Source organism: Danio rerio, chromosome 21 (genome assembly GCF_049306965.1).
Source record: "Danio rerio strain Tuebingen ecotype United States chromosome 21, GRCz12tu, whole genome shotgun sequence".
In the NCBI taxonomy this organism is placed as follows: domain Eukaryota; kingdom Metazoa; phylum Chordata; class Actinopteri; order Cypriniformes; family Danionidae; genus Danio; species Danio rerio.
In genome coordinates this window covers 41,283,034-41,304,993 of record NC_133196.1, presented here as the reverse complement: position 1 = coordinate 41,304,993, position 21,960 = coordinate 41,283,034, and the positions used below count along the sequence as shown (strand labels likewise).

At 36.2% G+C, this 21,960-nt stretch overlaps 1 protein-coding gene across 4 annotated transcripts in view; it reads left to right on the top strand.

Moving 5' to 3' along the window:
• rbm41 (RNA binding motif protein 41) overlaps positions 1–21,557 on the top strand; it is a 53,705-nt gene extending 32,148 nt beyond the window's left edge. For 2 of the 4 annotated variants that reach the window (XM_068215842.2, XM_073934493.1), the window contains one exon: positions 4,052–4,368. In XM_068215842.2, the coding sequence (XP_068071943.1) occupies positions 4,052–4,054 (3 nt within the window). In that variant the 3' untranslated portion in view covers positions 4,055–4,368. Of the gene's footprint in view, positions 1–2,173; positions 2,220–4,051; positions 4,370–20,797 lie in introns of those variants that run through there. The other 2 variants (XR_012396530.1, XM_073934489.1) reach the window with 2 other exon arrangements.
• Positions 21,558–21,960: the final 403 nt, after the last annotated feature.

The following is a 21,960-nucleotide window of genomic DNA, read 5'->3' as shown; positions in this document are numbered from 1 at the left end:
TAAATGTAAATAAAAATGTTAAGCTTACAATAAATTAGTATATAAAACATAAAACAACTAAATATATGTAAAGTTTAAAAAAAAATTATATCTCAAGTTTATAAGCTATTTTTCAAAAAAATCACATTCACGTTTGAAAGAACTAAGGCTAGTGTGATTTGATTTTATATCGCAGATAACGTTAAATAAACAATACGTTCGCGTAAACTTACATTTTTTGCCAGTGATGTCTATTTTTTTCCGGCAAATTAACCGTCTTTCATTTTCGAGATGTGTTGCTAAATGAATCAAACGAATCGGTTGAGTGTAAGTGATTCAATTGACTCGATGATAACATACACAATCATCTGTTGCCATCTACTGACGAACAGTCAGATGCTGTAACCAAAACTGCTAACTGCCTAAAGCAAAATGCTAGTGTTTAACTGTTTGTAGCACAAGCATCAACACTTTTACAATTAGCTCTATTAAAAGGGTAAGCTAAAGCTAAACAATGATAATTATAGACCAATATTTTGCTAGCCAACACAAAACTGACTTCTGAGACTCAACATTAATTTACATTTCTTGTAGTGTTAGAGAGATACTTCAACGTACCTGCTCCTTTGCTGAAGTGTGATATCGCAGTAATTTTGTGTGCGTGTGAGTGTGTGTGCATGTGTGTGTGTACAGACACAGCCGGTTTCAGCTGAACCTCTTACTCAATCTCAGTTAAATCACCTCACTGTAATGAGATTAAACCCATAATCCAGACTCTTACTGGAAGGGTCCACCACAAACTAGCATAAAAACATGTGACAGGCCATTTTTTTGCCCACTCATGGCAGTACATTTTTGTCTTGACATTATAAGTGTTTTTTTACTAATCAACTTTTAAAGGCCCTTTTTGTGACCTTTAGTGTTGCATAAGTCTAAAAAGGAATAAATTATTAATTCAATCATTAAAATTGTACTTTAACGTTTTTTTTTTATTATTTTGTATAAAAAGTAATCTAATTACTTCACTCAAAACTGCTTAAAATCTTTATGAATCTCAAATGATAAAAATGATTTCTTTAAATTTGAGTCAAACAGGGCCTTTTAGCTTTACTAAATAAATGTAATACCTAAAGAATGTTAAACTTTTAATGTATTCAAATATGAAACATTGCAGTGTAATCCTGCAATATCATTATATATGAGCAATATCACACTCGTAGCAGTGCGATATGGCTGTGTATCGGCACTGGTGGGAGGCGTGCGTTGTGCCTTAGTGCCCCAACCAGTGCCGATATACAGCCATATCCCACTGCTACGAGTGTGATATTGCATTTATACAACAGTTTGACGGCATAATTGTGTATATAAAAACAAAATCAAAGATGGAGAGTCTCAAAAATCCTTTTGTATGAGGAACTACTTCTGCATTGGATTCAAATCATAAGCTGACAGTTAAACAGCTGAGCAAGCATCTTTTAAACTTTAGATCTGTAGTGTTTGCTTTTTGCTGGCTGTATGTGGGCGGAGTAATACACAAAAGGTAAAGAGGCTGTACGGGTGCTGATATTTCTTAAATATATCATATCTATCAACCAATTAGATTCGAGAACCAGACAGAACTGTTGTATATATATATATATATATATATATATATATATATATATATATATATATATATATATATATATATATATATATATATATATATATATATATATATATATACCATGTACCATATATTTCTTACTTCTTAATGCATTGTCTCTTAACCCTTGTGCACTGTTTAAATATTTTGTTATGTTCGGGTGAAAACATCCACTGAATTAAACAGCTGTATAAATGCATCTGATAAATATTTAATTTTTATTTTTTGATCAACCTCAATCCTGATTAAAACTGTATAACTATGATTAGAAAATTACAGGATTTTAACTCGTTAATTGCCAAGTTCACAAATGATGGCACTGTTTTGGTGGGATAAAAAACAGTAATTGTAGACTGAATTTTTTTTACCTTTTATCACATTCTTGGACATGTGAAAGATTAGTTACAACATTGCTTTTGATGCATTGCTAAATTTTCCTTTTTTTAACTCTAATTTACTGTTGGTGGCAGGTTTTGCCCCATTGGCTTCCATTATAACCACATTTGATGGTGCATAAATACAGTCCTTGTTTTTGTTTACTCCATGTAGTTCTGAGAGCTGAGATGCTTATTTTGATTTTCTCAGACACATCAAGGTAAGTGCTAAAGGTCACTCTTACACACAGACACACATACACACACTTTAATTTGCTGTTATACTCCATAAAATAATAATAATAATAATAATAATAATTATTATAATAATACATTTAAACAAAAAAACAGAAACTAAGCTTTTTTTTTTTTTTTTTTTTTTTTTTGTACAGGCCTATCTAAAGACAAAATTTATCTCTTCCCAACAGGGAAAACCACCAACAATCAAAAATGCAAGGTTCTATGGTGTAATAGGTTCTTTTTTGTAATAAAAAAAAGTCACCAATCATTCTGATAGCTGAAACACAAAAAAGTTATGGCCAACTTAAGACTCAAAATCCCCAACTGTACATAAGAGTAAAATATGTGCTATTTTTGGACAAATCCATCTTTTTAAGTAGAACAATCAAGTTACTATATGCAAAATATCTGAATAAGAAAACATTTGTTCTTTAGTATATTCAACTGTCTTTAGCTTAAAAATGGAATTGTTCCACAAAATATATTATTCATTCATTCTTGTCGGCTTAGTCCCTTTATTAATCCAGGGTCGCCACAGTGGAATGAACGGTCAACTTATCCAGCACGTTTTTTTTTTAAGGCAGCGGATGCCCTTCCAGCTGCAACCCATCTCTGGGAAACATCCACACACACACACACACACACACACACACACACACTACGGACAATTTAGCCTACCCAATTCACCTGTACCGCATGTCTTTGGACTGTGAGGGAAACCGGAGCACCTGGAGGAAACCCACGCGAACACAGGGAGAACATGCAAACTCCACACAGAAACGCCATCTGACCCAGAAACGACATCTGATTACCTACTTCGCCACTGCGTCACCCCCCAAAAAATATTCGATAAAATGCACTTACTCTGCTCCGAATTGGTTTACTCACACATAACTGTTGATTTTATAGACATAATTTAAGGCAAGTAGTTTAATTAAAAGTAATCCCTTTAATTTTCCAGCAGAGAAGTAATCTAATTACATTAGTTACTTTGTAAGTTACACCCAAAACTGGCTGTAATGTCGTTAATCAATTGTACAAGGCTTTTCTTAAACCCATCTGTTCACATTAATTATATTTATATAAAGAAAAAAAAACATCATCAACTGCCTTTAATAGTGAAATTAGTGCAAAAAAACTACATTACCCACAATGCACACAATAAAATTCCACAAAGAGAGATCTGCAGTGAGATAAATATTCAATAATAGAGTCAATGATTACTGAAATATGATTGATTTGCTGATGTGGACATCTCTGCTGGGTAAAAGAAAACTGAAATCTAGGTGGCACAGTAGTTCAGTAGTTAGCACTGTCGCCTCACAGCAAGAAAGTTGCTGATCCAAATTCTGGCTGGTCAGTTGGCATTTCTGTGAGGAGTTTGCATTTTCTCCCTGTGTTCGTGTGGGTTTTCTCTGGGTGCTCCGGTTTCCCCCACAGTCCAAAGATGTGCGCTAGGTGAATTGAATAAACTAAATTGGCCATTGTGTATGAGTGTGAATGAGTGTGTATGGATGTTTCCCAATACTGGGTTGCAGCTGGAAAGGCATCCGCTGCGTTAAACATATGCTGGATAAGTTGGCGGTTCATTCCGTTGTGGCAACCCTAGATTAATAAAGGGACTAAGCCGAAGGAAAATGAATGAATAAATGAATTCAATAGTGAAATTAGAGCAGAAAAACTACATTACCCACAATGCAAACAAAAAATGTCACCAATCAGCACTATACTGTAGCTAAATATTCATTAAGAGGATTAATGATTGCTGAAGTATGATTGATTTTCTGATGTGGACATCTCCGCTGGTTCACAGTGAGGTCTCTGGGGTCAGAGGTGTGGTGGAGGTGCAGCGGTGGGAGCCTGTGTTTGGACTCGGAGATGAGTGCCAGTACAGTAGGACAGCAGAGAGGCGGACAGGAGTGAGTGTGTCTACAGAGGTGCCGTCCACACACACCTCCTTAAACGAGCTCAAAGGTGTGGACACACACACTCAGTGCAGTCTGAATGTTTATTCCCAAATCAACACCTTTATGAACTCTGACCAGTATGACCCGAAGCTAGACGTAAACACACTAATATAATGAGTTCATGTATGCTGCTTCTTAAAATAATTAACGTAATATTTAAATTAATCCAGTTTGAAAATGAATATTTTTATTAATTTCTCAGTGAATATGGGTAGTAAATATTGGTGCAATTGAACAAAATTATTAAACAGATATATTTATTAAAATAATATTTTAGCTGCTAAACATCTTTAGAAATTGAAAGATAATACATTTAAATTCATGCCGAAAAATGACAAGGTGCAACATTTCAACAAAATTAGATTTTTGTTTCTCTTGATTTTTGCCATTTTTGAACATTTTTATATTTTCTATAACATAAATTAAGGTGTACTAATATTTAACCATTATCGTAAGTTATTTTGATAGATTAGCTTCATATTTGGCTTCACTACTGACTACTCTAATGTATATGTACAAATATAATATTGTAACGCATCCTACAGACAATATTAATTTATATGAGAGATTTGTGAGTGGTGTTCTCATATAAGCTGAGCACTGTATGCTCATCTCAAATTGTACCTGAAAACACAGCCAATATTATGTTTACTTTAATAATATTTGATATTTACTGATATCTGTCAGTATTTTTGTGCCGTTTTAACTCTGTTTCATTCTTCTGACTTGAAAACAGGTTTCCAAGTTGTTCAGTTGGTCATTAATTGAATGTAGATGGAAATTACCAAAAATATTGAAAGGAAACAAAGTTATAATTTTGGTTCTTAAAATTTGTTTATTTGCAGCATTCTAATTTGAATAAATTAAATGTATCAAAAACACATTATATCAAAATGTTAAATGTTTCAAAAAAGCAAAAGAAATATGAAGAATATAATTTGTTAGTTAAATACTTATGTTTTTATAATATATATATATAAGTCAGAATTATTAGCCCCCCTAAATTATTAGACCGCTTGTTTATTTTTTCCCCAATTTCTGTTTAACAGAGAGAAGATTTTTTCAACACATTTCTAAACATAATAATTTTAATAACTCATTTCTAATAACTGATTTATTTTATCTTTACCATGATGACTGTAAATTATATTTTACAAGATAGTTTTTCAAGACACTTCTATACAGCTTAAAGTGACATTTAAAGGCTTAACTAGGTTAATTAAGTTAACTAGGCAGGGAATTAGGCAAGTAATTGTATAATGATGGTTTGTTCTGCAGATTATCGAGAAAAAATATAGCTTAAAGGGGCTAATAATTTTGTCCTTAAAATGGTTTATAAAAAATTCAAAATTGCTTTTATTCTAGCTGAAATAAAACAAATAAGACTTTCTCCAGAAGAAAAAATATTATCAGACATACTGTGAAAATGTCCTTGCTCTGTTAAACATAATTTGGAAAATATTTAAAAAAGAAGAACAAAAATCGAAGGGGGCTGATAATTCTGACTTCAACTGTATATATATATATATATATATATATATATATATATATATATATATATATATATATATATATATATATATATATATATATATATATTAGTACAAGTACATTTTTGATGAAATAAACTTGAATATTTACTCAATAGTTTTGGTTAGCCACTGTAAAAAATGCTGGGTTCCATACAATTCCAAGCACAAATCTATTAAGATAACAAATTTAAGATTTAATTTAATTTAAATTTAATTAAGATTTTACAAATTTAAGTGGATTGAACATGAAACAATTAGGATGTCCCCCCAAAAAATGTTGTTTCAACTCATTTTAAATAAGCAGTTTGAGCAAGCAGCATATATTTTATAATGATAACAATAATAAAGCCACTGAATTATAGTTCAGTCCGTTGCCAGGGGAAACTGGGGTTTAGATTTTGTGTGTTATTTTGTCAATACTGTAAACTCTTAAATGTAAAGGTTTTTTTTGACATTCACTGTCACTGATGATTCTGTGGAGAACCTTTAATATCCAACTTTTCATTGCTCAAAAGGGTTCACATTAAAATTAATGCAAAAATAACTCTTCACCTTTAAAAATTAAGGTTTTACATTGGCATCAGTGATTCTATTGACATCCATGAAAACTTTCATGAAGAACCTTTAATATCTAAAACCATTCTGCAAAAGATTATTTATGGTAGAAATGTTTAGGATATTAAATTTATACTTTATGTCATTAAAATGATAAAACTCTTCTGTCAAGGAAAATAAAAATGGTAAACATCTTGAAAAGCTCTAGGGCACAAACTTTTTTGGTTATAAAGTTTATACATTTAAAATGTTTGTGAACATCGTATTGTTTTGCTTTGGCTGGGATAGTTAGAGCTCTTTGAATTTGGAAGTTAAGCACCATGGAAGTCCACAGTATGTAGAAAAATCCTCTACCACAAGCGTAATTTTTTATGACTAAGCAAACAACATTTCTGATAATAAGGGGTGAGTAATATATCAGGAAATTTTTGTTCTGAAAGTGAACTAATCCTTTAAATCATCTCATGCAGCATATAGACTAGGCCTCAGTTCACAAAGATCTCCCTCTAATTCTCATCACCTCGCTGTTGTCACCCATCACTGTTGCTTCATTTGTGGAGGTGTGTGTGTGACACCAGTCCTCGCACCCTCAAGGACACACTTCTGTCACCCGCTCGGCTCTTCTGCTCTTCTCATGCTGCCACGTTCCCACAACAGCACCTTCACACTTCATCTGTGCTCTACACAGCCACTGACCCCACCATCACCTCGTTTACATCATAATTGACTTTTATAGTGTATATATTCATTTATATTTATGTGAAAAAGATTGGACACCACATTTCAACGCAAATTCGGCAATTCGTAACTTTTTGATTTAGTGGCTAGAATATCTATATACATTTACAATCATCTGAAAAAAGTTGGACATTCTATTGAATTTTAATATGTACACATTAAAAAAAAATCGCATCTTGGGTTAATCTTAACATTTGGGAAATACAAAATATAGCATTAACAAAAATTAGTCAGGGGCACAATCAATTGAACTAATCAAATGCCTGAACTGGTCATCAGCAGAAGTTCCAGCAGTTTGTTGGTCTGGAACCTTCAGGTGTATATGGACAAAACCTCCAACCCACAGCTAAAGTTAAGGCAAAATAAAAAAAACAATCCCAAGCACAGCAGCAAATCTACAACAGAACAGCTGAAAAAGGAAAAGCAATCAAGGTTTCCCACTAGTCCCGTCAAAGCCTAGATCCCATCCTGACTGAAATACTGTAGCGAGAGCTCAGCAGAAATCTCCAAAACACCTCCAGAATTATTGAGAAACTCATAAAATGTTTTTTTTTTCTTCAAGAAATTACTGCTAAACGTGGATCTACATCCAGGCATCTGAACCACACGTGTCCAAAATGTGTATCCACCCATAGCCTTTCTAACACAGTGTTAGGTATAACATGATGTTGTCCATCTGAAGTTTTATTTTAGTTAGTTGTCTATCTGAAGGGGTCGTTCCACCGGTTTGCCCATCTTTGCCAAACAATTGTTATTACATGATCTGTTAAAACAAAATCACATGACTATTTAGACCATATACACAAACTCGTTTGGTAAATGTGTTTCCATATGTGTTTCCTATCTGGTTGCCAATGATTTATGACAAATAAAATGTATTTTGATGAAAAACTGTATGAGCAGTGCGGCATGTTTTAAACCACATCCTGAGCCTGATATGTGAACTCATAGAAAACTGTGGTCCAATTTTAATTATTTCATTGTCTGTTAACCATGTCAAGTGATTCTGTGTCCTCATTGTACATTTAAAATCATTTAATACACTAAAAGCCATTCGTTATCCCAATAGTAGCTTGGCATTTTGCTTTGCGTCCACTGTACAACACCTATAACTGAACTGCATTTAGCAGATGCTTTTATCCAAAGTGGTATACAAGTGAGGATATCAACCCATGCTCATTCTAAAAACTTACCTCTATATACATTTCTGGAGACTGCCAAAAATGTCCCAGGAGCTACATTTTATTTATTTATTTATTTTTTCAGTTTTTGTTTTCGCAAATCCATTCTGTCCCTTTTACGCCTGGTGTGCTTGCGTAAATCCACCAGAGGCCACTGTTGACTGACTGTCGACTGACTGACTGACTGACTGATCAACTGACTCACCCTTTTTTTTGTCTTACCTGCTTTCTGAAACCATTCTTTGCCAGACTCGAACCCTGACATGTGGTCAACTACTCTCTGCATCTCAAGCATCTCTGCATCTTAAGTTCACTGACGTACATGGCGAGCCAACTGGACAAACTGGTAACAGTGGAAAAGCTGTACATACGGAGGTAAGCAGTCAGCTGGTAATATTGCTCTGTATTGTTCATTTTAAAGATGTAATGCAGCCTTCCGTACTTCTGGTTACATAATTCGCAACCTCCAGAAATGTGTATATAGGGCTACGTTTTCAGAATGAGCCATTGTTGAAGGATATAAGAAGCACTTGAGTTGCAGTATATAAATACTATGATAGTATATAAATAAGTATAAGCATACTTAAGTATATAAATGCTATGATAGGTCTAAGTTATTAATATTATTATAATTTTTTTTTACTCCAAAGGTGCAAAGAGAGAGTAAGTTTTACAGGTGGTTTGTCAAGCCCACTTACATGTGTGCAGCACACTCAGTTTGCCATGTATGGGGTGTTGATAAGGTGTCTGGTGCATATGGAGAAGAAAAGTGTGTCTTCTACTGGTGGTTTGTCAAGCCCACTCACCTGCATAAAGCACACCAAGAATTGTAGAGTCGTTTCAGAAACATGGGGTGTTGATAAGAAAGGGTCTGGTGCATATCAAGAGGAGAGAGTGTGTGAAAAAGTTAGGACACCCTAGTGAAATCAGGACAAAAAAATTAGAAAAGCTATGGATGGTGTTGTGGAAAAAACGATTCTGGTCTGCAAAAATTTTCTAAGTCTCTAAGGGCTCTATTTTGACGGTATGTGCACAGAGCGCAAAACGCAGGGCGCAAACGCTTTCAGGGCGTGTCAGAACGCAGTTTTGCTAACTTAAGGACGGGAAAATCTGCTTTGCGCAATGGCGCATGGTCTAAAAGGGTTGAGTTTATTTTCTTAATGAGTTATAGGTGTATTTTGAGAATAAACCAATCAGAGTCTCATCTCCCATTCCCTTTAAGAGCCAGCTGCGTCTCGCCATAAGAGCATTGCTATTAACATGACGTAAAGTAAAATCACTATCGCTTTTGCTCTCGTGGATAGGGAAACCTTAACGCACAGACATCAATTAGCCCATAAATAATTAATTTACTTTGTTAAGCGCAAAGGTTTGTTTCAAAACTATTTCTAAATTCAGTTCTAATTTCAAGCAAACAAATAAATGATTAATAAAAACAAAGTGTGGTCAAAATACTGAGTTATTTCCAAATACACATGCTGTGCCCCATATGGTCTAAAACCTGACAGGTGGACAAATCTAAGCTTGTTTTTAATAAAACAAATATAAATATGGATATAATAAATAATACTGCTAATAATAATAACATTATACAAAAGCAAATTGAATGAACTGAAAAAGCCACCCGAGATGAAGAAAGTATGACGGCAGTGGTTTTTAAATTCATGTAGGCTAGAAATTAACATGTTTTGTAATATTTTTATCATTTATATTTATATCCTATATATATACATCCTTATTATATATATCTGTAAGATATTATATCTTTTTCATATGTAAACATATTTGCGTATTGCTCTACATCTTGTGTGTAGTGTGTAAGCCAGACGCACTTTGCGCCAGACAATAGACCGACTTTGTTCTTGTCTAAAGATCAGACTGTTTACAGTTTCTCAAAATAGCAACGCCCCAAAACACGCCTGCTTTTTTAGACCAGAACGCCTATGGGCGCACATTTGAGCGCAAATGCATTTGCTATTTAAAAAGTGTAGCGCAACACCTCAAAATGACTCTTGCGCCAAGCTTAAAGTAGCAAAAGACTATTGCGCCGCGCCTTGCGCCACATTGCGCCGAGTTTATGATAGGGCCCTAAGTCAAACTTTTAAAAAAAATGACAAAGTCTGAGATCTTCAAAGACTTTAGGCTAAGCAGTTTATTGTTACAGCATCAGTAACAACAGAGACAGGTTGTTCGAGTCTCTGCCGAACATAGGCTTGCACACAGTTTAAATACATTTCTGTGTCTTAACACTCCACCTAAATTTACACATTACACACCTCCATCAGCTTCTCCGCTAATAGGATTTTAAGTCTCTCAGGTCCCCACCACCAATAGAATCTCAGGGTCTTTCAGGGGTCTTACCCATGTCCAGTTAAGGTCTTTCCTTCCTGCTTCAAAAGTGATGACTCTGCCAAAAAACAATGCTCAACAATATATCTTGTTCACTGTCCACTGAGCTGTCAACTGTAAGATCAGCTGCAGTTCATAGGTACTCATAATTCTTTAGATGTCAGTACAAGTGAATGTGGGCACATGTGCAGGTGTGCCTTATGATGAGTTACAGAACAGAACGCAGGTGTCCTTTTAGCCTTGCTTACGTAAATCAACCCTCATTGTGACATTAATGCTGCTCTTCTAATTTATCTTCTCATCTCTGACTGCATTGACACAGAATGACTTTTTCATTTACCAAAGCACACATATCTGATAATAATGCCACAGGTATGGGTAATAATACAATTGATAATAATAATAATAATACTGAAATCACTCAAATAAGCATATAAATGAGATTAATACATTCATCAGAAATTCATCAGGACACAATGAATTCCCCAACAATGGTAACAAATTTAGGACACAATTGGTTCAGATGCCTGTAGATTCACGTTTAGCAGTAATACCTTAGAGCAGTGTTTCTCAACCACATTCCTGGAGGACCACCAACACTGCATGTTTTAGATGTCTCCTATATTGGTCACACACATTACAGATCTTTTCGTCTCTGCTGATGGTCTGAATCAGGTGTGTTTAGTTAAGGAGACAATGAAAATATGCAGAGCTGGTGGTCCTCCTGGAATGTGGTTGAGTTAAAGTAAACAACTTATGAACTTCCCCAAGTAGCAAAGAATGTTGACCCAGATTTGGCATAAAGCTGGCACAGCAGGCATTCAGCCGGCACTGGCATACAGCATGTGGGCCAAACATAGGCCAGGTTTGACAGAAGTGGCAAAGTCTTTAAGGCGGCACACAATACTTGGGTCAGTTGTCAAATGTATTATTTGGCCTAGCTGTTGAAAATTGATATGTGGGCCATGTGAGTTTGGCCTATCTTGACCCACATTTAAAATCAAATTTTTATATTTTCCAATGAAGTTTTTTTTTTAACAATCAGGTCGCTATAAAACAAAGCACGCCCATAGCATGCCTAAAATTCAATGCTTCATGGGTTTATCAATTTCATTGCAGTTGTGACACGCCAACATATCTGGCCCAGGTCAGGCTTGGTTATGGGTTATTAACTTGACTGAGACTTGGCACAGATATGGTCCATGTTTGGCCCTTGTCTAGAAGCCAGATTTGGTCCACTCATGTACCGTAATCAATACCGTAATGGGCCAAGCAAAAGCTGATTGTGTGGGCCAGAGATATTTTGCTGGGTCTCAGTTTCTCAGATAATTCTGAAAGACAGCTCTTGCCACAGCATTTCAGTCAGGATGAGGTCTGAAGTTTGACTCCAGACTAAGACACCTTGATTTTTAGATTTGTTTGGCAACTGTTCTGTTGTAGATTTGCTGCTGTTCTTGGGAGCATTTTTTATGACCATTTTCTTGTGAAATGGGCATTTTGTTAACACACACACCTAAAGGCTCCAGACCAACAAACTGCTGGGACTTCTGTTGATGATCAGATCAGGCATTTGATTAGAGCGCATGACTTATTTTTGTTAACGCAACGTTTTCTTTTTCAAAAATTTAAAATCAGTCAAAAAGGGTGTCGAATCTTTTTCACATATAAATGAATATATAATACACTATAAATGTCAATTATGATGTAAACGAGGTGATGGTGGGATCAGTGTTTGTGTATTGCAGAGATGAAGTGTGAAGGTGCTGTTGTGGGAACGTGGCAGCATGAGAAGAGCAGAAGAGCCGAGCGGGTGACAGAAGTGTGTCCGTGAGGGTGTGAGGACTGGTGTCACACACACACCTCCACAAATGAAGCAAAAGCGACGGGTGACAACAGCGAGGTGATGAGATGGAGATCTTCGTGAACTGGGGTTTAGTCTTAGATGCTTCAAAGGATTAGTTTACTTTCAGAATGAAAATTTCCTGATATTTTACTCACCCCTTAATATTGTAAAACATCTGAAATGTTGTTTTGTTCATTCTAAAATCCAAAGTCAATCATCAAAATGGTTCAGTATTACTACACCCACAATTGTCTTGAGGGTCTGCAATCCCAAAGAGCGTCTCACGCCTTCTAAAAGAGCCATCATGTGTTCATTATGTTTCATCTTTGTCTTTAAGACATTTATTATATAAAAAAGAAGCGCCGACAGTTTTCCCCTACCGCAACAAATTCCAGTTTTTCATTCATTAATTTTCTTTAAAGTCTCTATTTGAGAGGTGCCACAGCGGAATGAACCGCCCATTTCAGCATGTTTTACCCAGTGGATGCCCTTCCAGCTGCAACTCAGTAATCGGAAACACCCATAAACATATACTAAGGCCAATTTAGTCTACCCAATTTACTTATACAGCATGTATTTAGACTGTGGAGGAAACCTATGCGAACATGGGGAGTACATGCAAACTCCACACAGAAATGCCAACTAGCCCAGCCGGGACTTGAACCAGCAACTTTCTTGCTGTGAGGCGACAGTGCTAAACACTTAGCCATAATGCTGCCCAAATTCCAGTTTTCTGTTTAATATTTGGAGTCAGTTTCTAAGGAAGTGATGATTTTGTTGGACAGAAACAGTGTTTTATTCGCAAATGTTTTTTAGCAATATTACAGTTTTGAGCATTAGTCAAATATTGATGCTAGAGTCTGTTATGTTAAAACACTCTAACAAGTAAAATAATTAGTGAATTAGTTTGCTACCTTCCAAGTACGAAGCTATTGAACACTTCTTACCCGCTGTAAGGTCGATGTCCAGGTCAAGCGTGTGTTCAGTAGGTGCTGATGTGGGAATGATGTGGCTCCATGTTTTGAGCAGAAAGTGAGCAGGCTGGGGGTGAAGGCTGGTGTCGCCTCAACACCTCCTCAGATAAGAGCAGAGGTGTGAGGAGCGCATGAGTGAACAGGGTCAATAGACGGTCGCTGCTAACTGCAATCCTCAACTCAGGGCCATTTACATAGACATAACCAGGGTCAGACATCATCTGTAAACATTTATATGTTATTATCCCTTCATTTTTTATTTTATTTTTTTCATCTGTTTGATTGAACTTTTATAGATATAACAAAGCAATGCTGCACGATGACGCAATGGGTAGCACGTTCGCCTCACAACAAGTAGGTCACTGGTTCAAGCCTCGGCTGGGTCAGTTTCTGTGTGGAGTTTGCATGTTCTCCCTGTGTTGGTGTGGGTTTTCATCGGGTGCTCCGGTTTCCCCCACAGTCCAAATACATGCGGGACAGGTGAATTGGGTAGGTTAAATCGACCATAGTGTATGAGTGTGAATGAGTGTGTATGGATGTTCCCAGTGATGGGTTGCAGCTGGAAAGGCATCCGCCGCATAAAACATATGCTGGATAAGTTGGCAGTTCATTCCGCTGTGGTGACCCAGGAATAATAAAAGGACTAACCTGAAAAGAAAATGAATGAATGAATGACCACATGATTTTAAAAAGAAATTTAAAACAAACATTATTCCTACCCGCATCCTCTAAATGAGATGAAATAACATTTATCTAAGAAAGAAAAACAATAAATAATAATAATTATTAAAATAATTACAATGATTTTAATAAAAAAATTATATATATATATATATATATATATATATATATATATATATATATATATATATATATATATATATATATATAAATTAAAAAAAACCTGTACAGAATACTCGTATACTTTGATAACCCAATATTACCAACATTAATCCTCAGGTATTCATACAATGAGCTTAATTACATTTCCTTTGCAATTGAAAGGCGCTAAGATTTAGATTGATTATCCCTTAATTTAGCAAAAAATAAAATAAAATAATCCAGAGATTAATGCTGAACGATTTGTTCTGAGAATTTAGTTTAATTAAAAGCTTAACAAATTTTCTGCAGATACTTTTTATTGTTTCAAAACATTAAGAAAAAAATGCTGTACTGTATTAGTAACGGTTGGCACGGTGGCTCAAGTTCTTTGGTTCGAGTCCCAGCTGGGTCAGTTGGCATTTTGGTGTGGAGTTTGTTTGTGTGGGTTTCCTACAGGAAAGACATGCAATATAGGTGAATTGTGGAATTCAGAAAGGGATGAACAGGCTCACATGATCCCATCCACATCAACGGGATGGCTGTTCAGCCTGTCTCATCCTTCAAGTTCCTGGGGACCCAAATCTCAATGGACCTTTCCTGGACCACCAACACGTTTAGCCTGGTCAAGAAGGCTCACCAGCGCCTATTTTTCTTAAGCCGACTTAAGATGAACCAGCTTTCATCAGCTGTCTTGGTAAACTTCTACTGCTGCACAATAGACCTGACCAACTGCGTCACAGTCTGGTATAGAAGCTGCTCTGTTGCTGAGCGTAAAGCACTGCAGCGGGTGGTAAAATTAGCCCAATCATCACAGGGACCACATAGAGGACATCCAGAAGAAACACTGTCTGCACAGAGCACGCAGTATTCTTAAAGATTCCTCTCACACTGCTCACAGACTGTTTTCTCTCCTGCCTTCCGGCAGGCGCTTCAGGCTCCCCCGGACAAAAACCAGCAGACTGAAGATCAGCTTTTTCCCCAGAGCTGTCTCCCTTTTGAACTGCCCCTCACTGACTCTTTTGCCCCCCAATACACCCCGACTCTCCTCTAACTCATACTCCTCACAAAAACTGCACTGTTTAACATTTGCACATTTAAAAATTGCACAAATTCATTGTACTACATTGCACTTATTTATTTGAACTGTACATATCCACTGCACATGGACATTTATAATTATGTACACACCCACTGTACACATACTGTACATTTGTAATTATTTTTATCTATCTGCAAACTTCTGATATTAATAGCTACCTGTAAATACATTCATGTATTGTAAATCTCTGTTCATAATACAACCTGTATGTAATGATCATTGTACATCCATCTGTTAATATCTCCATAGTTTTTTTTTATAACTGCACTTTATAACTTATATCTGTATCCTGCACTTGCTGCTATTGCACTGCTGGTTAGACCTAAACTGCATTTCTTTGCCTTGTACATTTGTAATAACAATAGTTGAATCTAATCTAAAAATCTAATCTAAATTTGGATAAAATTGGCCTCGTGTGTGTGTGTGTGTGTGTGTGTGTGTGTGTGTGTGTGTGTGTGTGTGTGTGTGTGTGTGTGTGTGTGTGTGTGTGTGTGTGTGTGTGTGTGTGTGTGTGTGTGTGTGTGTGAATGAAAGAGTGTATGTGTGTTTCCCAGTACTGGGTTGCATCTGAAAGGGCATCTGCTTTGTGAAACATATGCCAGAATACTTGGCGGTTCCTTTCACTGTGGTGACCCCTGATAAATAAGGGACTTAGCCAAAGGAAAATGAATGAATAATAGTAGTAGGAACCAAACAACAACCAATAGCCTTGTGGTTAGTGTGTCAACACATGGCTCTAAGGTGCTCAAAGCGACCCGAGTTTAATTCCCGACTTGAGGTCCTTTGACAATCCTGTTCCCCTCTCTCTGCTCCCAACGCTTTCCAGTCTTCACTGTTCTTCCCATATACAGTGAATTTAAAGGCCAGAACACACCTAGCTGAAAGTTGGTTGTTGGCATTTGTCTGTCCATTGGCAAGCATTGATCCTGTTGGTTGGTTTGGTGTGGCATATAGAATCAGCTAAAGACAGCTTTCCGATTGTTTATTCAGCATTGAGAGCATGAGTGTGACGTAAGGCGACAACAAAGTTGGGTTTTGTCTGTGCTATTTGTTTGGTGTCGTCTTAGTGTGTACTGGACAATGTAAATCCAATTAGAACTTGTTTGGTAAACAAAGTAAGGGCCTACTCACACTATGCCATCTGTACCGTGCCCAGGCCCATTTCCCGGATCGTTTGAGAAGTGTAAGTGCGCTGAATCGGGATCAAGCACGGTTCACTTGGCCGGCCCTGGCCCGGTTGGAGGAGGTGGGCCTGAGCGCGGTTCACTTGGGCTTTGGCGCGGTACATTTGTAGTGTGAGTGCAAAACGAGCCAAAGGCCGAAACTGAAAGCGAGACATGACTTTTAAGGGACTGTATCATATGCATTTATTAATCATTCTTACTGTTCAGTGAACGCAAACTGCCGTAGTTTATTAAAGATGCAAACTCCTCACTGCACGACAGCTGCGCACCTTCAGCAGACCTCCTCATTCCTGCAGCACGAGAGCATTATGATTATGAGCGCCAAAAGTGGCGGATCTGTTCGGCGAAATATCTGACTGCGTGTCACCGCATGCCTAAGGACTGTTTGGCGAAATATTTGACTGCATGTCACTGCATATTAATCGACTGAAACGATATAACTAGAGAAATCTCCACTGTGCTGCTGAGTGAGAGCGCTTCTCACTGAACAGCACAGCATCGATGACGTAAGCGTGCCCAGGCCCGATTGTGATGTGAGTGCGGGCCGTCGGGGGAGACGGGAGGGGGGACAAGCGTGCTTTGGCCCGGTTCGAGGCAACTGTACCTAGTGTGAGTATGGCCTAAGTCTCATATAACAAACAAACCAAAACATAAATTAGAAAGACGTGCTTAGGGTGGCGTTAGAGAAAAGAAACAATCAAAAACCAAAACAATATAAAATGGTTACTAAAAAATGTATAACAATATAACCTTACTAATATAAATCTCCAAATATCTATTCAAAAAACAAAACAAAACAAAAAAACATCTTACATATCCAAAGACGTCTTATACATTATCAAAAAATACACAGTTGAAAATCCTTCATGATGAAATGTATGTCATAAGACCTACTTACCTAACAGACTTTCTACCAAACCCTCATGGAGAAACATGAGAAAAGGGAATAACTGGTTTCACATAGGTAAGAACAGACTAACAGACTAAATAAAAATGATAACACACAGTCAATAAAGCTGAAAACAGTCCATATAGAGCAGTGCAGCTCAATCCTGTTCCTGGAGATCTACCTTCCTGCAAAACACAGCTCTCACCCTGATCAAACACACCTGAACCAATTAATTAGGACCTGAACAGCACTTGATAATTACAGGCAGGTGTGTTTGAAATGGGTAGCAACTGAAATCTACAGGAAGGTAGATCTCCAGGAACAGGACTGAGCACCCCTGATATAGAGAATAGCTCAATAAAATCGTAATGAAAAGGGTGATATTTGTCAGAAATTAGTGAAGCCTTTAAGAGAATTGTGATGTTTGTAAGAGACTATGATGTTACAGATGTGTTGAACTCATTCAGGCCACTTAAATAGTTTTGTAAAACACCCTTAAATTTTGAAACACCAAAGATCACATTAGGCGACACGGTGGGTAGCATGTTCGCCTCGCAGCGAGAAGGTCGCTGGTTCAAGCCTCTGCTGGGTCAGATGGCGTTTCTGTGTGGAGTTTTGCATGTTCTCCCCATGTTTGCGTGGGTTTCCTCTGGGTGCTCCAGTTTCCCCCACAAGTCCAAAAACATGTTTTGTAGCTGAATTGGGTAAGCTAAATTGTCCATAGTGTTTGTGTGTGAAGGAGTGTGTATGGATGTTTCTCAGTGATGGGTTGCAGCTTGAAAGGCATCCGCTGCGTAAAACATATGCTGGATAAGTTGGTGGTTCATTCTGCTGTGGCAACCCCAGATTAATAAAGGGACTAAGAAAAAAGAAAATGAATGATTGAATATACATACATATATACAGCAGGGAAAAAGTTTTCCTAGGCATAATATTTCTAAAGGAGCTGTTGACATGGAATTGAACCAGATTTTGGTAAAAACCTAAACGATACTAACATAAAAATAAAACAACAAAAAAAAAATCTTAACAAATAGTTATGTGCAATAATGACGCAAGCAGAAAGTCCTGAACTAATGAACATATTTGATATTTTTAAAAAAAGGCTTTTTTGGTGATGGCAGTTTAAAGACGCCTCTCATATTCAGAATGAAGTCACATGCATTGCTCAGATGTGAGTTTTTCAAAAACTTCAACAGAGTGTAAAAATCTTGATGGTTTTGTGAGTCTGGTCAATCAAATCTGATCTTTAGCTTGTATTTTTATTGGATTCAAGTCAGGTGATTTTTTAAATATTTTCCAAATGATGTTCAACAGAGCAAGGACATTTTTACAGTATGTCTGATAATATGTTTTCTTCTGGAGAAAGTATTGTTTGTTTTATTTCGGCTAGGATAAAAGCAGTTTTAAATTTTTTAAGCCAATTTACGGACAAATTATTAGCCCCTTTAAGCTATATTTTTTTCCAGATAGTCAACAGAACAAACCATCGTTATACAATAACTTGCCTAATTACCATAACCTGCCTAGTTAAGCTAATTAACCTAGTTAAGGCTTTAAATGTCACTTTAAGCTGAATGGAAGTGTCTTGAAAAAATATTTAGTCAAATATTATGTACTGTCATCATGGCAAAGATAAAATAAATCCGTTATTAGAAATGATTTATTAAAACTAATATGTTTAGAAATGTATTCTCTCCATTAAACAGAAATTGGGGAAAAAATAGACGGGGCTAATAATTCAGCTGGGCTAATAATTCTGACTTCAACTGTACATACATACATTTATTTATTTATTACTATCATTATCTAATCATTCATTTTTTATCAACTAAATTATTTACAGACTGTTAATCTTGGCAAATGCTCAATGGTTCTTGACTGTGATGTTAGAACAACACATTCATTCCACACCTTAATATATATTTAAAATATTTTTTTTTACCTCTGCCTCTGACAAAAAAAGAGAGTATGTTTTATGTTCAATCCACTTGTTAAATTTATTTAATTTGTGTTGGGACAATGTAAAAAAATTGTGGAACCCTGCATTTTTTCCCAGTGTCATTACTTTAAGCTTTGGCCAAATTGAAAATTGTAACTTTCAAATTTTGGCTCACATGTTTAATTGTACAACTGTAAAATGGGTAAAAAATTATATAACTATATGCATTTATTGAAGTTTGTGTGTCAGTTTGTGTCTATGTCTAGGTTAAAGCGGGGTCAGTTTATTTGTGTGTAGGTGCTGATGTGGGAAGCAGGTTTGGGTCAGCAGAGAGAAAAGTGTGGGTGACAGAAGTGTTCACTGAGGTGTCTCACACACACCTCACATGACTGCAGACGTGTTATGCTTGTGTTGAAGTGAGAATGACTGGGTGAACACCGTAATGGCAATCCATTTTTTATTCCATTCTCGATTTCCACAACTCACTTTGATTTATAAAAAAACAAAAACTTTAATCATGACAGTATAATTTTTTGTCAAATATCAAACTAAAGAACTATAGACTTTTTCAAGTTTCAAATTAAATATAATTTCAAATAAAGGGCAAATGAGTGTCTAACACAGCTCCTTTTTTCTGGTTCAAATACTATCAAAAGTCGCTTATGCATATATTAGCTATTGGCTTACTGTATTTCGTGTTTAACTGTAAATTGTGCCATTCGGTTTGTAGAAAACCCCAAAAAAGGAGAACAAATGTTTTTTTATGCTTAATACAAGGACTCTTCGACGTGGCTCTTTATCTGTGAGGGCTGCTGTACTTCTGTTACTATTAGGTTGTGTGAATGTCTCCAAACAATGTTGCATGATGTTTAAAATAAGCCCATAATACTTTTGTAAAACTTAATAAACATGTCAAAATCTGAGAGATTGCTGTCTCTCAGGAACATACAGAGACTTTTTGAGGGGCAGGGGCTCATGGTGAAAAAGTAATAGAATATAAATATAAATAGAATATATTGAAGGTTAGTTCACACAAAACTTCACCATACTCAGCCTTTAGTGGTTCCAAAACATTACATTTATACAGAGTAATAATATTAAACAAATATTAAACAGAAAGAGTATAAAGATATAAATACATACAAATTGTTTGCATCCACTTACCTGAGTAAATCCAGTGAATAATTTTTTCCAATGTAATTTTGACACCCAGATCGTAAAACAAAACATATAAAGACTAAATACACTTAATTAACATTGATAAATATGACTACAAATTAAACCTCTTAAAACTTAATTAAACACATTGAAAAAGTATAATTAAACAATAACAATAAAAGCCAAAAGCCAAGAGAAGCTTATTTGGATCGCCTCTGTTGATGTTTCCGTGCAACAACAGCAGCGCACTCTGTTGGAGGTCTTTCTCATTACAAACATCACGTTCTGATTTCGATAAGAGATGAATGTCCATCTGGCCGTTTCAGGTTTGAGAAGTAAGAATGCTGGTGCTGATGTGGGAACACTGACTTTGGTCATGGGACACGGACGGAGGGTCAGACACGGTGACAGAAATATTTTCGCTGAGGCGTCAAACACACACACCTCAAATGACTGCTGATGTGACCCTCGTGGAGAAGAAGTGAGAATCGCTGGGTCAATCCATGGGCATCACTCTGACCCTCAAAAGAGGTCAGCTTTATTTACAGAATATTTCATAACATCGTTTCAAAATGTTGCTTCAAACCTTATTCAACTGGTTTAAAGGGGTAGTTCACCCAAAACATTAAAAGTCTTGTTTTGAGTTTTTCAAACCACTTGAGAATGTGTAAATGAGATATTTTTGATCGACCTATACCTTTAATTAAACGGAGCCATTTACATTTTTAAATGAGTAAGTAAAGGTACGTATGAGTATTTTGAGTGAGAGGAGGGCATTTTCCTCTTTTAATTCACATGATTATTGTTGCAAGACTTTGCAAATTGTACTTTTTCACTTTGCTAGTCAGATGAGAGGAGACATGGATCATTAGGTAAGGAAACGGTTTTACTTCATTGGTTGGGGTCAAGAGTCTTATGGCATGTTTACACAACAAAGTAATTTCCTTTGCCTTTTAAAAGGTTTGGAAAACAGAAGACAATTTGAAATTGACCCCTGACCACATGCATCCACTAATATTTATGCACATTTTGGAATATCGCATTAAAAATGCATAATGGAAGCACATACATTTTGAAAATGCTCACAAAAAAGTATGCGCACAACTGAGTACGAGACAAACTTTTTAACTGATAGGAAAAATGCTAATAAACTGATGGAAACACATTTATCGATAAAATTCCAGTATACACATGAAATAAAATCACGTGATTTTGTTTTTTAACAGTTCACATGAAAACAAATATGGGTGCAATGTGAAGGCAATAATAGACATTCTAAACATTTCTTGGCCATCGGAAATATTTCATCTTCTAAAGCGCAAGTAATTTAATATGTATAAAAGGCTTGTAGTTGGTTCTTCTACTGCAGAAAATTCGATATTTGGTGTCAGTTCATCGGGAAGGTACGGTTTAGTTCTCAGTGACTCATTGGATGAAAACGGTGCTTTATAAGCAAAATGTTTTATGCCATATTCAGATTTTGATTGAC